At 39.8% G+C, this 20,658-nt stretch overlaps 1 protein-coding gene across 3 annotated transcripts in view; it reads right to left on the bottom strand.

Moving 5' to 3' along the window:
* The window catches only part of TMEM240 (transmembrane protein 240), a 128,494-nt gene that overhangs the window by 21,419 nt on the left and 86,417 nt on the right, over positions 1–20,658 (bottom strand). For 2 of the 3 annotated variants that reach the window (XM_073585458.1, XM_073585459.1), the window contains exon 4: positions 5,317–12,006. In XM_073585458.1, coding sequence (XP_073441559.1) covers positions 11,858–12,006 — 149 coding nt within the window. In that variant the 3' untranslated portion in view covers positions 5,317–11,857. Of the gene's footprint in view, positions 1–5,316; positions 12,007–20,658 lie in introns of those variants that run through there. The other variant, XR_012234097.1, reaches the window with a different exon arrangement.

The following is a 20,658-nucleotide window of genomic DNA, read 5'->3' on the forward strand; positions in this document are numbered from 1 at the left end:
GTTTCCAACTTTGAGGCACAAGTCTGCAGTCACTATGCAAGAGGGAGGACTCTCCAGTGCTGGCAGCGGGTGCAGGTGGTCATGTGACTTCAAGTATGTGACTGAATTGAGTGAGGCCAGATATGTCTAGTTGGAATGTGGTCAGAATTATGCAAATCTGGACTCACTCAATTCAGTTGCATGGAGTGAAGGCACATATGACTAGTTGGCATGTGACCGCATGTATGCAAGTCTCATGCTTGCTGCTCCTGGCCCCAGTATTGGATTATCCTGACAGTGTGCAGTGTGACTGCAGACTTGTACCTTAAGGCTGGACAACCCCTATAAAGTATATGTAAAGTTCCTAAACTTTTATTGTACATGCTGTTAAAAATAGAGTAACACTTTAAACAATTGCCTAATATTTTAAAGTGTGTCAATGACGAGTATCTGGTATAGCAACTCAGCTTTAGTAAAGTGAATGAGGATAAACTGTAATACCACACATGACCTGTGGGCAAGAGTGGTGCTATAAAGCAGCCATGTTTTTCTAATTTTGGACAACCCCAATGAGTAAATTATGTCCGAACATACGGATACTCTACATCTGTTGTCATAGCGTCGCTTAGTTAATTTATTAAAAAAATAAAGTGAAACTTATGTTGTCCCGTTGTCATTTTTGCCTTTTGATCCTCTAGTGACTTGCATGTCCAAATGTAATTTTTTTTTTTTTTTACGGGTGATGCCTCATGAAGACAAGTAGCTCCTTAGAAACAATCATCCCCGCAATTAGCGGATTCATGTGGGTGTGGCTCTTGATTGCTGATTGGCTGATATTGCTACAGAAAAACCATAGGGTTAATGTGGTATTACAAGACAACCATTGAATAGCTGACCAAGACAGGCCAGGATCACCGGAGTGAGGGTCACTTTTAGTTAGAGGTGCTGAACTCTGGAGACTCTCGCTCTGTGATGTTCTATCACCCTATGGAATGGGGTGTCTTTGATCAAAGTCTTTGCTATATGAGACATATTTATAAAGGACTCATTTTGGGCTGTCGTGCAGGTTTTGGTGTGTAGGATCGGTCCTCACCTTCGTGACTTTTCTCGCACTGACATTTTCATTTGTTTAGAACTTGTCAGTGTCAGTCAACTCCGAATTACATCTAATCCATTATGTAATTAGCCACCAAATTCTACTAATTAGTGAGTAATTACCTGACTGTAAACCAGCTGCACTAACCTATGGCAATTTCGCTGTGAGCTAAACAGTGATCCAGCAAGTGGAGCAGAATTAACTGATGTTGTGCTACTGCCCAAAATTTCTACAAGGTAACAGAGGGAGATGACTTTTTTAAAATAAAGGATCATCCCCAAGATAGTAAATTATACCCTATTCATGGTATAGGAGATAATTTACTGATTGTTGGGGGGGTCTCGAAAATGGGGATATGGTGCTCACCAGCAGTCCCATAGTCAATGAATGGAGAGAAGGGTGAACGTTCAAGATGGGGCTCATAAGAACTTGGTTACTATGTTCCTTAGCCCATCATTGAACTTGAAAAGTCTAGGAGTTAGGAGCCTGTTACTTCTGTGCCCAAATTTGCCACTATGTTGGTAATATTTTTGATACAACAATGCACCCCCTGGTTCCACTTTCTAAGAGAATCATTAGGGTCCCAGTATAAAAATAACGCTTTATTCTAGGGAAAACGCTCCTTTTAATGGACCACAAGTACCACAGTGAGAGGCAAATCATTCCTGATTTGCCCACAATACATTTCGGATTGGAAGACAAAAGCTAAATTCATACAAACAACCCCAACTTTCCCGGAAGGAGTTTCTACTGGGACAACCTGTCACAATATGCAACTTTATCACAGTGATAGAGAATCCAGCCATACACGGCCTCCAAGGCTGAAACCGTTCACTACATAGGATTCTCAATGTGCAAAAATACTAATGTGTGCAGATCGTTAGATAAAACTCATCCCCAGCCGAAATATCCACAATCAATCCGTCATCACATGATTCCTCAAGTCTCACGTCAATAACAGTGCACACTAGACTGTATTGTTATTCTTGGGGAAAAAAAGCATGTAATATTAATTTGAAGGGAGATTCTACAAAATGTAGTCTCCCGCTAATCAGGACTACCAACAGACACCAGCAGAGGGTGACATCACTAAATTACCATGTATGGACATGAGGTGGGGTGACTCCGCATTGGGTAAGAGGGTTTGTGGCATTGATATGCACTCCCAGAATTCTGCAATGAAAAAAAATAAGGACATTTTTCCCCAAAAATAGTTAGGACATGTCCTAGAATGGTAATTAATTACTAATTTGGGACATTAAAGGGGTTGTCTGCTTAGGGCAATCATTTTTTGTTAGAAGGGTCCCGTGAAAAACTTGCCAACTTTTACAGAAGTCTTTCTGGGAGGTGGTAATTGTGCGGCAAAGGTTTTCCAGCCAAGCCTTTGTATAAGTCATGTAATCTCTTCACCACCCACATTTCCTTCTTGGCTTGTTTCATGTCCGATGACAGAGCATCTCAGTATCATTCACAAGAAACCTCCTGGAACAGCAACTTTTCTGGATGTTTTGGTGGCACTTGGAAGATTTGCCAACTCTTCTGAATATTAAGGGGTTCCTCCTGTTTTCCGGAAGAGTTTGTAAAAATGTAAAAAGTTGATCATTGGGTATTTGGGCAATCAGCTGAAATCTGTTGGAGAATAAAGCAACTATTGTGTAATTCACCTACAGAGCTCCCACAGGAGAAATTAGGCGTTACAAAGTTCTCATTAAAAATAATGTAGTGCATGGATATGGTGGGTCCCAAGAGCGTAATGATCATGGTCGCAGATGGTGAGACTGGGCTCGTGCAAGAGGCTGGCCAGCGATGGCTGTGCTTAATTCACCTGAATGTGTAACCTTGGACGCACATTCAGTTGAAATATACTGCAAAGCAGAGACCCACCAGATACCTGCACTGCAAGACGTCGGTTTGCCTATGACGGGCGACACCTGGCAGAGACATAATGTGATGCCTGTGCACACTGAAGTTAGCTGTTGGCTTCTGTGGCGCCTATACAGGGGGACGCCGCACGTCCAGGATTGGGGGCATTATACCATGAAAGGGCCTAGCATGACAGACATTATACCAGGAAAGCGTCCAGGATGGGAAGCATTGTACCAAGATGGGGGATATTAAACCAGTAAGGACCACATGATGGAAACATTGTTATAGGATGGGGTTCAGGATGGGGACATTATTACTGGAAGTTTCCCAGGATGGAAGACATTATTATAAGAAGGGGCACAGGATGGGGGACATTTGTACATAATGAGTATCATTATACCAGTAAGGGGCCAAGATGGGGCACATTTTTAGAGCATAATGCTCAAGATGGGGACATTATTACTGGAAGGGGGCCAGGATTTGTGACATTATTACAAGAAAGGGCAAGGATATTGGACATTATTACTGGATTGGGCCAGGATGGGGAACTTTATCACATGGGGGGTGAACACGCGTGCCTTTATATGATCTAAAATGCTACAGTGGCTCAACATCTGACCAACATGCAGATGAGGGTCCAGGTTAGATGGGGGACATTATTACACGATGGGAAACATTATACCAGGAAGGGGCAAAGAAGGGGAACAATGTTAGAGAATAGGGTCCAGGATAGGGACATAATTATTGAAAGGGGCCCAGGATGAGGGACTTTTTTACTGGAAGGGGGCAGGATATTAGACATTATTACTGGATTGGGCCAGGATATGTGATATTATTACTGGAAGGGGTCATGATATTGGACATTATTTACTGTATTGGGCCAGGATGGGGGGCAAATGCAAGTGCCTTTGTAGGACCTAGAATGCTACAGGGGCCCATACATCTGACCATCATGTAGGTGTGGGTCCAGGTCCAAATAAATGGCCCAGGATGGGAGACATTATTACATGATGGGAGACATTATACCAGGAAGGAGGGAATTATTACTGGAAGGGCCCAGGATAGGAACATTATTACTGGAAGGAGCTCAGTATGGGGGAGATTATTACAGGAAGGGGTTAGGATGGTGGACATTAGTACTGGATGGGGCCAAGATGGGAGACTTTATCACAAGGGGAGGAAAACGTGTCTTTATAGGATCTAGAACGTTACAAGGGCCCAGACATCTGACTAGCATGTAGGTGGGAGCCAAGGTTCAAATTTTGGGCTGGGGCCCATCCGACTCTAGTTATGCCACATTGGGTCCCACAAAGTAAGAGACACTGGTATGTAGCCGCTGTCGCAGACACAAATATACATTTTCTAAGTTGCCAGTGCATATCTTGCTCCATCACATTACCATTGTAGTATACAGGAATAACTACGTACAATTGTAACTGTACAGAAGGTGACAACATGGCCACATAGGGTCCAACACTGCAAGCAACAAAAATCTACTAGTCAATGAAATTTAACAAAAAGTGTCCAAAAATTAAAGTCCACAAATAACCTCAGCTTCAGCACATTAAAGGGTTACTAATCGACACAAAACTGGGCCACATGTAAAAAAAAACAAAAAAAAAAACGAGTTCAGGCAAAGACCTCCCAAAAGATGTCACTAGAAGGAACCAGATTCTATATTTTACTTCTCCAGGGTAGGTCAGAAATAAATGTAGAGTCAATTAATTGTTCAGGGGTCATCTGATTTACAAAATCCACCCAGCAGCCAAGAGTGTCTCTTACCTTGGAGGACCCAATATATTGGTGCATTACACAGGCAGCCAATTGATTGCAATAGGGAAGTGTAATGCTTCATTTTTCCTGCGGTGGTGCTGCAGGGAAATTGGACACTTTTTGCCATATCACCCCACAGTACAGATGATAAACTTGTGATCATCATGATCACTTAATCACCTTGTGCCCATCCAATAAAAGAGTCTGTCAAAAAAGACAACCAATTCTTTATTTAAAAGGTCATAATTGAAGACGATGAACCATAATCAATCCTGCATCAATGGGATAGAAAAATGCATTTTTGGGAGAAATGTTTTAATGCATTTTTTTCCATCAAACATTTGTGAATAAAATCAAATTAGCGAAAACACATAAAAAAAAGTATTTTAATAATGTCCTCAATAAAATGCCAATAAAAATGGGGATGAAAATTAAGAAGTGGAAGAAACTTTTAGAGTAAGTCCACACAGGACTAAATTCTGCAGCGGAAAATCTGCTAGGGATTTTCTTAGCAGTGGATGAGCTTTCAAATTTTATCTACTTTGCTCGTGCTATATTAAGTAGAAAAATACCTTGCTTATTATTCTTATATGGACACACCCTAAAAGTTTTAAAATTATTTTGGGGATTTTTTTTTTTTTTTAGATTTTTTTTTGAATATTTCTGTTTTAATATTTAGTTGAGTCATTGGCATCAGGATGTTTCCATGATGACGTCACTTACATGGTCGCCGTTTGTCCTCATTAAATAACCATATGGAAGCACAATAGAGAATTACTAAGCACAAAGGAGACACAAACTTGCCTAGGAAGGTCTTCTAGAAAATCTAATGGAATGTTTCTCCTCGTCCTTGTAACTTAGATCCGATCCCCATTTTCATCCAAAAGATGCCGCTCTATTCATTCTCTATGTGGCTGCCGGAAAAAAAAAGACGGGTGCAGCAATCGGCAGCCCCAAAGACAATGAATAGGAGCTGTGGTCACCCGATTACCCCCTCTAAGTGGAAAATAAATAAAAAGAAAAGCACAAAGTTGGTGCACTTTGATGCAAAACAGCACCTCGGTAGGTTATGTCTGGAATTGCAGCTACACCATATTCGTAAGTTTATCTATCATACCAGGCACAACCTATGGACAAGGATAGCACTGTTTCTTTTAAAAAAAAGAACAAAACATGAGTCAGACCCAATAGTGAGCAGTCTTCTAGAAAACAGCGCCACCTTGTCCATAGGTTTTGTCTGGTATTGCAGCTCAATCACATTCATGGACTTAACTATCTATCATAAAAGATAGACATGGATAGCACTGTTTCTTAAAAAACAAATAAATAAATAGACCTGCTTTGCATACCCCATAATGACCCTTTCGACAGGATTAGCCATGATTATATTTTTATACCCTAATTATAAAGTATTGCTGAACATACGCAGAATTATCATGGGCAGCAGGTATAGACGGAGTCTTATATGATATCTGGCCTTTGGAAAAAAACCCAAAAACAATTCTGGTTTCCTGGGAATGCAGCAGAAATGCCTTCTCATTGAGGAGTGTGACCGGCCAGCACAATCTAGCACAATGCAGTGTGCAGCTCCTTACGTTGCACATGCGATGCGTATCATGATTGGCGGATATTGTTGTCATGGCAACACCGGCCGTGCTTCCTCTGCAGCTTGCGAAAACTCCCAGGCGTTTTCTCAGAATATGCGTGTTTAACTATAAGTGCTTCTGTATACCAGTCTTAGTACAGATGATATACATTGCTGGTGGGACCCCATAAAAGGGGGATGGGAACGCTAGGGAAATACTGTAAAGAAGCCGCAGCGTGCGCCTAGAGGCGCAGCCCCTTCATTTTGAGCATTATTGAGGAACTAATTACATTATTGCTCACGGTGGGGAGACTCAAACTATTTAGCGCATCACAACTCCCATATAGATTCACCTCCGTTCCTCATCTATTAGGTTTTTTTTCCACTAAATACATTTATCACTTATCCAAAATTGCAGTTAATAAATATATGATTACTGGGGCACTTACCCCTTGGAACGCCACTAAGAATTGGGGTCCAAAAAAGCATGTTCGACCACCGCTCCATTCCCTTATATCGGATGGAGGAAACAGCTATGTCCACCAGTACTAAGGAAGGGGATAGAGCTGTGGTCGAGTGTGCACATCATGGCTCCATCTTCACAGGGAAAGTCGGGGAGAACAACAAGTGGCCAAACCCACAGTAATCATACATTCATAACCTCTGGTCATCCAGAAAAATAATCTCCAGACATACATATGGTATTTTCTCAGCTCATTCCAAAAAAAGAGCCAGCTATACAGTAAGATTGGCAACTTAAAGGGAATCGGTCAGCATATGGAAAGTAGTTGTGTAACAATTTAGGAGCTCGTCTCCTGATAAAAATGATATGTTTTTTTGTAGAAATCCGATATGCCAGTCAGGAGAAATCAAGTGTAGAAGTTATATGCAAATCATTGAGGGCGTGGACAGTTTCTGACACGCCCCAGTGCACTTCCAGCTTGAGTTGCATATGGCTTCTACACTAGATTTCTCATGATTGGCACAAAGGATCTCTACAAGAAGGTATAATTTTTATTGGTGAGCAAGCACCTATACAGCCATACCACTAGTTCCATATATAAAAAATATGCCGACGGATTCCCTTTAAGACTGATATAGGCTACTTGTCTGGTTTCAATTATTACGTTAACCTGGATTGAGTCCTTAAATAAAGAATTATAAAAAAAAAAAGACTGATATAGGCAGTATGTTCAAATCCTACTACAGAGATTTGAGAATCAAAATATTAAGGGCAGTAAGTAGATGAGGAAGCCAGGGATTATTACGTATCAAAGAGTAAGTAATGTAGGCCTCAACATTATCTCACAAAACACTCAAGGTCATCAGAATTCATATTTCTCTGTATTATTGGGGAGAGCAATAGGCTGAGGCTACGATGACGACCGTACTTAAACATTTGCACAATCCTACAGAATAAAGTGGAGAGACAGAGCTGGTGACATCACTAACCAGCATCAGTCCACCAGCACTGAAGTGGTCAACCGCAAAAGGATTCAAAGGTCTAAGATGCCATCTCGGACTTTTGGAGATGTTTTAGCTTCCCCATGCCTTGATGTGCCCACTGGTGTGTTAGCAAGAAAATACATTGATTGGTGACTACTTTGTCCCCAACCATGTGTGTTTTGATGGCACCAAGAAAGCTCTGGCAACTCTACAGGTTGAGGATCCCACCAAACAACGCCTCATATTTCATGAAAAAACGTCAAAAACGTTTCTGCATAGGATGGGTTATAACTTCTAGGCAAGGAACGATTTGATAGGCCTTGTCAAATTCTGAGAATATTTCCAATGGTTTAAAAAAAACAAAACAACTCCAATCCCCAAATAACTACATTTTGTGAAGCCACACAAACACAACCTAAGCTTTGGTTTCCCGTCAATCTTGAAGACCTTGCAAACCATGTGTGATCGCCAGAGCTTCTTAGGAGAGTAAATTCTGAACTAAAACATGCTAGAACCTTTACGGCCAGGATCAGGATACAGCTGAGGCTTGAAAAGCTTGAGGTTCCCTACTATTTGGAGCTAATAATTTAGAGCTAAGAACTGTTGGAACCTCATGGGAGTGTATTTCTATATATGCTCGTAGGTAAGAGCTTGGATATGAGGCATAGGCTGGGCATACTTGAAGGCATTCAACACCATGCATGGCAGTCCAAAGCTTTATCCAATACAGAGTGCTTTCCTAACTTCATGCTTTGGTACAAATGTAATGACTTCTGATGCAATATATACTCGGCTACATACCTAACGTCCTTTATTTGGTCAGAATCTTGATTCTTCCTTTTTTTTTTAAAGTCCAACCTACATTATCAAGAGTGATTTATTCAGGGTCCTCTAGATGAATGTCAAATCAGAGGTGTGAAAATAAAGTGCTTTTCATGAAAAATAGCTTAAACTTATGCCTTGGCTAGGACTAAAATGCAATTATGTAAAAATCCTAGTTTAGCAAATCTAAATATGGCTTCATCTTTCATCCACAAAAAATATCTTTTTTTTTCATTTTTAAGGACAGTTATAAGCAAACAATAAACTAGTTGATGTACACTAGGTCTATGCAATGAGACTGCACAAATAAATATACATGTACGTACATACAACGACGGCACGCCCGTTAGATGCAACAACAATAAACCTTTCAAAAATTCTGAGCGCAATTATATACCCAGCTAAGTGACACCAAACAAAACAGGAACTCGTGAGGGAAATACCAAAATCAAAGACAAAAAATTCTAAAAGAATGTTTAGAATGTCAGAGAACTTTCATGCAAATCCTAGGGAGTTCTGCTACATTCTCATGCAGGTTCATCAACACCACCGATTCAGTTATCAGCTTCAGATCAATTTATGTCCTCACAGAAAACAAATGCAAGAAACATACAGAAAGAATTAAAAGAAAATGTTGAAATCCAGGTTTCCCTGCATAGTTATAGATTGCAACCTATGGTTTCTGCGTAGAGAGGTTCCTTAGGTTCCTGTAACTGATGTGGAAGCTAGGTCAAAAGTCATGAGAAACCATAGTGGCAGACATACCGTAGCATACAAAATGTTTTAAAGATGCAGTCCACTCCTCAAATTATGTAAAATAGAGTAGTTAAATTCACAAAAGTGGCACATTTTGAAGAGCAATTCCTATGACTACTGATATTGTCATTGGTTGAGCAGGAAGAAGTCTCATATGGACAACGTTTATCAAAATAACTACTTAAAGCATAGGGACATCCTAGCACCCACTATGAGGAAGAGGAGCCTCAATTCCCACCGTGGAACACTAGCCCCATAATGGAAGAAGGTTACATGATGACTAAGCTCCAGCTGAAGCTCAATGCTCATGAACCATTCTTCCATTTCCGACCTGGATACCAGACTGATGTGTTCCCACACTCTGACCAAACAATGTCTACCAGGGTTCCTGTGTGAATTCAAGTGGTTTTCACACTGAATTGTCCTCCCTAGAAGGTGAACCATTTTATCCCCTAGCCCGGTTAATGCCTTTGGCTGGAGCTACATGGCAACTATGGCCATGATATAAGTCGTGTGACTAAAGTTTATTATGTGTACCTGCAAAATACAAGTGATTGGGGTCTTATTGCAACCCAATGACTGTGGCAATCAAGTCACAAATTTGCAGTGTAGTCCTAGCCTTGATTGGACAACTATCCATGTAAATTACTTCCACTTTATGTCTACCTGCATGTGGTGGTTGAGAAGCAGGACCTCTTCATGAGACAACCCCTTTAATGGAATGGGTGGTGGGATTTTTTTTTTATTTGGAGTTTATATAGCAAGCTAGGAGGAGCAGGGGCCAAAAAAATATCTACAGCTCTGGGCATATTGTTGGCTGTTAAAAAAAAAAAAAAGAAGAAGTTGTCACATTTCAAGAATTGGCTTCAAAAGCTATCAAGAATGCATTATTTCTACTAGTAAAAAAATAGAATTTTGTCCCCAAAAAATATAGGTCTCAAATGTTGGAAACAATTATAGGTCTAAAATGTTGGAACTATTACTGGTAGCAACATATAAAATACAAGTGAAAATTCTAAGCTGAAGTGAACACAATATTGTAAGTAAAAAAAAAAATAATTCCAAAAAGTTGACTTACTGAAGTGTATTGTGATCGATCGGGTGGCATGTTATCCTGCGCTGATTGTAGTCCTTTTTTTCTTCGTTTTCATAAGCCACGCATCTTAAGTGACCAATAAAAATCTTGGGGGTCTATATAATTTTCCATGCTATCATAAATGTAGACTTTTTGGATAATTTATGGAAATGAACGATTAGTATTGAAGCAATTACAAACATTGGAGGACCTCACATTAAGTAAACTTTTATTATTACTTTTACGATATTCATTTCAAATTTAATTTCTAATTTTATGTAAAACTATCCTTTTGCATAGGTTTAATTTTCACATCAAAAAGTTTGGCATCAAATATTCTAAAATTGTATTTGTGGCTATAGAAAAATAGGTAGCATTAGAACCAAAATTTCCTATTTTGATCATGTGAATGTTAACACAAAAAAATGAATAATTACAAGAATATCCTCCAAAATTTTAAATAAAAAAATCCACAAAGAATATTGTAAATTTGTCCAAATTAGAATTCTCTTACAATCAATCCACTTTTGTGATTTCAATTCCAAATTAATTTGAGAACAGAAAAGTTGCACAACTTTTAGCTGAAATTTAAGATTTGGAAAATGACCCTCACGAAAAAAAAACAAAGACCACAGATAGTTGGAACTGTCAGACACATACATTATCCACAATTATTTTTTTTACATAGATTTTTTTTTTTTAAATCTAGAAAACTAGTTGATTCCACAATTAAGAATGTGCTCGGGGACAAAATAAATGTGATCTGTAAAAAATACAACTTTCATATTTTACTCTAAGTGGAGCTGCACCTTTAAAATGCTGCTTTAGGTTCTGCTCACAAGCAAACATTAGGACAAGGTCTACGGGAATGAACAGGTCAATGAGGACCACAGTGGTAATTGGTACTATTGTCCTCATTGGACGTTCCTTAATTTGGCACAAAAATAGACACATTAATTCACCTAAAAACCAGTGACTGTAAGGACGAGTTATGATTATTCCTTGAAGTGCCCATATCAGATCCTAGAATCAATGACAATTAGCAATAAATGACACTCAATTCCTCCACTCCCCCAACACTACAGACACACAAAAGATAGAGAAAGTCTTGAGGTTTCCACACCTTGCACTTTTGAAATTATTAATGACACGTCTTTTTATAATTTCTGTTTTTCTTGTTTTTTGTTTTTACATATTTACAGAAGTTCAATGCTGAAATCAGATGCCTCAAGACATGTACCAAGGTCCTGGTTTTCCCTTGCAACTCTACCGTTGAGTACTTCACCCTACCAGATAAGGGCAGGAGCAGAAGGTGCGAAGGAAATAAAACTGGTTTCCTACTGTCTTCCCATTTCGGAAAATTAATTCACTGGGGGTTTTTTTGCTTTTCTTTTTCCTCAATAGGAAAGAAGAGTTCTACATCCCCTGTCTGTAGAGGATACGGTCTGTAGTTAGCCCCTCAAAGATGCCGAGGACTTGGGTGGCCATTATGATACAGCTTCTGCTTGATGTGAACCATGTTTCCACTGGTGTCGTCATACTGCCGCGGGTGACGTTTTCGAAAATCCCTTAAGTTACAAAACTTGGGAATCCACGACCAAGAGTTGTCTGTGAAGAAGAAAACACACTGAATATTTCATCCATTATTCTAAAACCCAATCAAGTTTACATTTTCATTCATTTTTGGTTGTCTCATTTTTGGACACTAAAGGCAATAGAGATGGAAAGAGTTGAAAAGACGAGACACAAACAGCAGCAAAACGAATGACGGATGTACCATAATAGAAGTCTTGAAGGCCCAAACATAAGACAAAATATTTTTAAGAAACCTCTATCGTGTGATCACACTCACCGAACCAAATCTACATCAACTCGAAAATGTCATTTCACAAATTGTTTGACATGTTGTAGACCTATCGTAAGTTTTGATGGGTGAAATAAATGAAGGAGGAGAAGCAGTGATCTGAGCAGAGTAATGTTCAGACACTGAAGAAACAGGATCTACAATACCCAGGCATTGCCATGAAGTCACAGGGATTACCATCATCTTCATTTCCTTATTCTTAGCAGCACCCGGAGATTATCACCCCATTTCTCCTTCAGTCTCTTCATCTTTCTTCCCACCCGAGCATGGTCAATGTTGATCATAGTGCTTATCCATGTGCCCTATGATCAACGGTGATCACCCAGGTGAGCGAACACTTCCATCTGTACTTTTACTCCCGCTTTGTTGGAGAGCCTCTTTCTCTTTTCATTACTGTATACCAATCTTAAAAATGGGTTGTCCATCTTCGAGAACAATTTTTTTTTTACCTTAAATTTATGCATTTTGGACTAAGAATATATTTTTTTGCAATTGTGTTTCATTAATATTTTTGCCTCTATAGCCTCAGTGTTTTGCACTGTCTATTGTTGGCTTCAGAAATAATTAGCTGAGAATCCATCAGTCAGACCATTCAGATTGAATGATGGCAGAATTTGCAACTCTTATCTGCCTTTTTCTGAGCTACTCTATGTTGAGTTATGACCACAGACAACATCAAAGTTGAATGTGCCAGGAAACAAAGAGCCTGTAAAAGCCAAACGGTGCAAAATTTTTAATCGAACCCAATTGAATTTTTTTTTTTTAACCCCAAGTAAAAAATAATGTCTCCAAAGATGGACAAAACCTTTAACAGAAACTGCATGGATTCAGTCTTGGAAGAACACAGCGGTTGGCTTATGCTTTTGCTTCTTTTTTTTCGTGAAGGCTGGTATCTCAGCCTCAGAACCATCACTGATCTTTGTGACATGTCAGAAGTTTTTCTTTAATCACATTTACACTTTAATTATCTAATTGTGGAAAGAAGTTGTTAGCCAAATAATGAACATTTCCCATGATGAGGCAATAGTCTACAAATACTCATAAAATGAGAGGCTTTAGCTACTTCCAATTCTCTTGACCCACAAATGGGTTGTCACTCTTGAAAAATTAAATATATGTAAGTGAACACGTACAGTACATAAGGGAGTGGTCTAATGGTGACAACTAGAGTTCAACAAAAAGATATGTAGGTCCCTGGTCCAGTGGTAATAGACTATGATCCCATATGATCTAATAAGAAAAAGAAATACAGAGAATGCTTACAGGTAGGACAAGTTTTGTAGGGCTCTTGTCCAGAGGTCCTGCAATTCTTTTTGCTAAACTCTAGCTGTCAATATTACACAAACCCAACAGGAATTGTGACTGCTGGTATTGTAGTGTACTGGAAACAAACAAAGAGATAAGAATGAAAACTAAAATTTCCTTGGCTAGTAACGTCAGTATGGCAGCATTAGTTTTCTGGGAAGCCTACATGTTTTCTTTCCCACAAAATCAATTCTGACTCTTATAAGGTTTCCATGATTTGGTGTTTCAAACATATCTGTTTAAAGATCTGAAGCCTTCGGACCAACAATTTACTTCCACAGTAATAAGAATAAATGTCATTCTTCTAAAGCTTAAAGTGGTTTTAAAGCAATTATCCTTATCTCAGGGAAAGAATAATGGAGATTCCTCCTTGGAAATTGTGTAGGTTAATGACCTTGACATAAGATCTGTTCCTTTGTGGTCTAGATACTTTGGTTTTGTTAAATGAAAGACTGGAGGTGAATCGAAGAAGAATCATGTGTTTTCAGATCATACCTACATGTTGGGTTGCAATAAGTCTGTATGTATTTTGAGGGGTTAATGTACAACAACCATAGCTCTTGGACTTATCAGTGAGTATAGCAGAGCGGGGACCCCAATATTTAAGATCCAAATGAAACCCTAATATGACCCCATTAACCAAATGATGTTTTACCTCCTATCTGGACTTTACACAACCTTTGGTCCAAAGCCCTATATACTTGTTTGCTAACAAGTTACCTGCAGTAACCACCGATCGACCAAACCGCTGCACGACCAGCTCTACCCTCGCCTACTGTATTATCACCCATCCCTTGAAGATTGTGAGCCCTCGCGGGCAGGGTCCTCTCTCCTCCTGTACCAGTTATGACTTGTATTGTTTAAGATTATTGTACTTGTTTTTATGTATACCCCCCTCACATGTAAAGCGCCATGGAATAAATGGCGCTATAACAATAAATAATAATAATAATAATAATAATAATAACAATGTAGTTCGTATTTGGACATGGGTGAAACCCCAATGATTTGATACGGATGACCTATCTTAAGGACACAAAATCAACATTATGACCCTGGACAGCCCCTTTTAAGTTTATCTATGGATACACCTTTGTGTTCATACACAGAGAATGAAAAATAGAAGCACAAAAATGGAAATTAACTTAAGCATTGAACTGGAAGCTACTGATGACCCAGTAATAAGACTCTTTGAAATGGCCTACAGCATATCCAAGGTGAGTTCAATAAAGCCCTCCATACACATTAGACCAAGGTTCAGTTAATAGTCTACTGTGTATGGGAGCCTCCATAATTGATTGTTGGAGGATTTGGGGATCTAGGATGTTATAAGTCGGACTAATGATCCTTTTGTTCTTCCTGGGATAAGCTGGTAAGTCGGATGAGATAGCTGTTGGCCAAATGAACAATCGGCCTTCACCCATCTAACTTGTATTGGGGGCTTTAGACGAAAATGCTAGATACCATTATATAGATAGATAAAAGTATTTTGTTAGACATTAGGAAACAGTTTGACTAAATTCACCCTTGATAGTCTGGATATTTAGTTAGCCTGGCTTTTTTTCTGACTTATGACTAAAAATGATGAACTGATTGTACATCCTAGTATCACAATATGGCGTGTGTGTGTGTGTGTGGGGAGGGTACGGACACAGAAAGAGGAAACGGGGGATGTATGAGGGAGGATGAGTGCAGACACAGAACGGCAAGTGGGGATTGGTGAAAACACAGAATGGGCAGGATGGATGCGAACGTTGTATAGGTAGTGAGGGGAAAATGTATGCAGCCCAGTATAGGTAGCGAATGGGGGTATGGGTGCTGACACATTATGGTGAGTGAGGCAATGAGTCCAGATACAGTATGAGTAGCGAGGGGAAAAATGTATGTGGACACAGTATGGGGAGTGAGGGTGATGGGATTTGTGCAGACACAGTATAGGGAGTCTGTGGAATGTGTGAGGAGGCAGTATGGAGAGCGAAGGGGTACATACATGAGAGACAGTATGGTTAGCAGGTGGATGTGACAGGAGACAGTATGAGGAAGTGAAATGTGTGAGTAGACTATCGAGGGGACTAGTGTGAGGAAACTGTAAGGGGGGGAGAAAAGTATGAGTGGTAACAGAATAGAGAATGAGTAGTGTTATGGGATAGCATTGGTGGACAGTGTAAGGGCACAGCCAGGGGGTGGATAGTAAGCCAACGAGGGTGTGTGTGATGGGGGGCACAGTATCGAGACTGGGCCCTATAGGGGGTGCACAGTGTGAGAGGACAATGTGAAGAGGGGTCCCAGTATGGAAAGGATAGGGTAGTGTGGAGGTCATGTACCATAAGAGGGACAATGTGTTCATCAAATTTTGTGCAGGGAATATAGTGAGGGACAATTATTTATTCAGGCATAGGGCAGAAATTTTTATTCAAGAGCATTATAATAACACTCTTATTTTTAAGGGCATCTTGTAGGGAAGTGCTGCAGGAGATCAGAGCAGATGCAAGTTTGCAGAGAAGAGCTGTCGCTGTGAAAAGTCATCATGGAGTCTGGACAAGATGAAGAAAAGAAAGGGAGCGACTCCATTCAGAGACATCATCTATCAGGTACCTGGATGTTAATATTTTTTGTGATACTGAATGTCATGTTTTTATTTATGTTAGGATTCGGAACATTAAAAGGGTTGCCCAAGCTTGTGATGAGTCTATAGTGACTCTATTTAACTGCAGATTTCTGATTTCTCACAGAGCACACTGCACACTGTCAGTATTCTCTGGTGATGGTGATTTGTATACATGCAGTCACGTGCGGACTAGATATTGTGTGACATCACACTATGAAAATTAATTGAGCGAGGCTGAACACGTCTAGTCGGAAAGTGCCAGAAGTACACAAATCTCATACTTGTGCTGACATGACTGTCCACTCTTGCCACTGGCAAGTGAAAATCCTAAAATGTGCAGTGCATGCACTCTGAGAACGTAGAGTGACTGCAGATTTTCATCTCAAACCTGGACAATCCTTTTAATTATAAAATGAAGCCCTGTAACATGCCAATCCTAACAGCATGCAATATACTCACTTTCAGGATTCAGCCCAGCTTGTTGGTACCAGCAGTCATTACATGGCCACATCACTCATATGCGATTGTCATACAGTCAAGTGACAACTAGCTTTCTTCCTGATTCTCTCAGCTTTGTCACTGAACAATGAGAGAACTAGAGAGAGCAGCTAGTAGGCACATGACTAACTGTGCAAATTAAATATGTGTTGGAGGGGGAGGGTGCGCCAAACTGAGTTTTTACCCTATTAAATGCACCAATTATATTGCTTTGCTCTTCCCACTTGCCCTGAGGCTACGGCAAGTGGGGTAAGATTTGTGGGCTTGATGTCACCTTTGCATTGTCAGGTGACATCAAGCTCAGGGGTTAGCAATGGAGAGGCATCTGTAAGACAGCCCCATTACTAACCCCATAGTGATATTGTAAATAAAAAAACACCCAGAATAAAGACCTTTATTCAAAATAAAAATCCACACCTTTTTACAAATTTATTTAAAAATAAAAAAGTTATAATCACCTCACACCCATTCAATTGAAGCTTGTCACCGGTAAAAAAAAACCCAGAAAATATTAAACAACCATGATACTCAACTTACGCCCAATCCATTGAAGCCCTTGACCACTGTAAAAAATGAAAATAATAAACAACAAAAATACTCACCTTATGCCCATTCCATTAAATCCCTTGTCCCTCGTAAAAAGAAAAAATAATAACTATATCCCTACCTGTCCGAAGTGAAGATGTCCCATGCCAAAATCCTTGTCTGCGATATGTGGTTTACAACCTGGATGGTGCCATGATGCAACTGTCCAGGCTGAAAACCATGGGAGAATGAGGTGCTGCGAGTGAAGTCTCAGTGACTAACGGTGACATCATTGAGGTTACTGCAGGTCACTGAGGCTGCGTTCCCACTGTACTTCACTGTGAGCCGGGACAATGAATTTCGGTGACCTAAATGAGATCACCATGAGAATTTTCCAATATCCATGGCCCCTTACTAACCTGAGAATACCAGCCACCAGCTGTCTGCTTTAGCTTGGCTGGTTGTCACAAAGTTTATTTTTTAATTATTGTATTTTATTAATACATTGTAATAATTAATAATTAAAAAAACTGGTGTGGAAATCCCTCTGTTGCTCTCATTTTTTAAATTAATGTATTTATTTATAGGACAGGCTGGTGAATACTCCCATCAGCGAGCCAGCTTTTGCTGTTATCAGCCAACGCCGGTCACAGCTGCTGGCTCATGCTGTCATCTGACTGTGTGGGAACCCCAGCTCTCTGACTGATGGTAATAAACATGTACTTTACTGTTCAGGTTCACCCATCTCTACTAGGAACTATATGGCATAGATATTGGAACACTGTATGACTCTATAAAACATGGTGGGTGCCCAAACAGATGGTACCACACTGGGCATCATCCTAGTTAAGGCTGTTTTGTCTGCTCTATTTACTGGACCTACATGGACTGTGTGTCCCGCCAAATGATGCCTCTAAAGGCACAATACTCTTGCGGTAAAGTATCAGGGCTTGTGACACAGTAGCTTGAAACCCCTTTCTGAAGTGTTTTAAGGTTATAGGTTAGAGACCTGGGGAGACTCACGGAAAATAAAAATTACATTTGGTGGAGAAAGGTTGAACTTGATGGAACTAGATGTTTTTTCAACATATGAGACTATGAATCAATTCTGCTGTAGGAAAATACTGTAAATAGATACTTGGAAATAGAGAGATGCTATTTGGCTGCTTTTCCAATTTTTTTTTTTAATGAAATAACACAATACAAACCCCATAATTGCCCTGTGTTAACCTGGCCTGATGATGTATGCTTCCCTCTTAAAGAACATAACAGATGCTGAGCTGTCAAGATTTGTTACTGGAAGCATTTGCCTATAGAAAGAGGAGCAGTAGTTAAAATCAGGCATTATCCAGCAGACTAAGCACAGACCTCGAGGCCCTGTTCCCAAATATGTCCCCTCATTTATCTATATTGTCAAGAATGTTTTCATCAGAAATGTGAAAGGCCGTCATAATAAGAGACATTATCTTCTTGATGTGTGTGCCGATGTGAGCAGCGGTGGGGGCAGATCTGCACGCACAGCTCCTCCTATCAGCTGCAGCCACACACTACATCCACGCTATAGCACAATGAGGAAGACGCGCATATCGGGGTGGGGGATGACGGTAGATTTAGTTGCATCATCTCCGTTAACGGCCACTTGTCTGTGCTGGAATTCTCCAGAGCGGCCTCTCACTGAGACTAATGAGAAACTAATAGACTTTTAATGGGATTTCAGAAAAAAAAAGAAGATGGAAAAGAGGTAACAAGAGGTAACAAGTGTCCTATAATTGTAACTATTGTCAGCCCGCGTATCACCGTCTCATTAAAATCATCACTGGCTGGATGGTAATTTATACTTCCTTCCATTTATTCTTTGCATCTTGGGGAACTAAAATTAGAAATTATTATCTTCTTGTCTCCAATGTGGTGGTATCTCAAGAGAGGAACATCTCCTCATCCCTTCCCTGGTTATAAATCAGACAATAGATATACCTTTATGGAACATTCCTAAAAAAAATCCCAATCCTTAACTATGAAGATGTTAAAAATGTAGTAGATTTACAGAAAGACTATGTGACAGCTAATAAGGTCAACATTGAATCTTCCATGGGCCTCAATGTCAATAAAGCAAGGAAAAATGTATCAAAGCTTGAGTAGGCCAATTGTCATTCATGGAGCTGGGAAAGATGAGATGCAACCCATGTGTAAGGTCAGACTGACGCAATAAGGATCCTCTAATTGGCTCAGGACCCAAAAGTTCCAGCAGGGTACAATCCCATTTAGAGAAAAGCAGCACCAAACAGAAGAGATCTATTTCAGACTGGGCCACCTGAGGCTCCTCAGCAGGTCAAGACTCTCTCAAAGACCTCTGATGAAGCACGTGGTGCGAAACGCTCATCTGACTGGCTGGCTATCCTGACTTCCTCCTTACCTTTGGCTGGTATTATTATATCTGACTCTGTATTGCATATGTACAGTTGTTCATATACAATACAGTGTTTTGATCCAAAACACAAGGCCAAGTCGACCTGTCATTGGCTACAGCAGAATAAAGTGAAGGTACTAGAGTGGCCATCTCAGTCTCCTAACCTCAATATCATTGAGCCATTCTGAGGAGATCTCAAGCACACAGTTCATGCTAGACAGCCCAGGAATTTACAGGAACTGGAGGCTTTTTGGCAGGAAGAGTGGGCATCTTTACCATCTGAGAAAATAAAGAACCTCATCCACAACTACCACAAAAGACTTCAAATTGTCATTGATGTTAGAGGGGGCAATACACGGTAATAAGAAATGGGGTATGTGAACATTTGATCAGGGTCATTTGGATGTTTTGAGTTGTCATTATGAATTAAAAAGAGAAAACACAGTAGTTTGACAATAAATGGCTTCACTCAACCACTAACCATGAGTTGAAAAAAAGTTTTGGTGTTATCATTCATATTCTTCTCTGAAAAAAAGGCCAAGAAAGCAAAAAATCTGCTGGGGTATGTAAACTTTTGAGCACAACTGTATGTGGTTTCACTATAGTTGTGCTTCCATTAGTATGGCTGCCACTATGGACCATTAGATCTACACTTACTATTTACTCTATACTTTCTGTACTTGCATACATGTATTTTTGTATTTCATGTTACTTATTAATATGTTTTATGCTGATATTTGGTTATAGTCATGCTTTCTTTAGTGGGTTATTTGTTGTACTTATGTGCATGAGACCTTATATAGGATTTTTTTCTGGACTACATTGGTGTTATTATTGAAGTTCTGGTACCCTAATGAAAAATATGCCACTGCTACCAGGTATCATTTAAATCTGTCACTAGCCATAAATATGTAATTTTTCTACTTGGAGTGGTCCTCAAGAAGGCCCCCATGCAGAATATTTGTGGATCACGCCCACTTGGATAAAAAAAATAGATTTACATAAGGGGATATATTTCAGGAACAGAGAGGTGTAGGAAAAAAAAGGAAAGCA

This window comes from Dendrobates tinctorius, unplaced genomic scaffold (assembly GCF_039654945.1).
Source record: "Dendrobates tinctorius isolate UK_male_01 unplaced genomic scaffold, ASM3965494v1 ptg000086l, whole genome shotgun sequence".
Classification (NCBI taxonomy): Eukaryota; Metazoa; Chordata; class Amphibia; order Anura; family Dendrobatidae; genus Dendrobates; species Dendrobates tinctorius.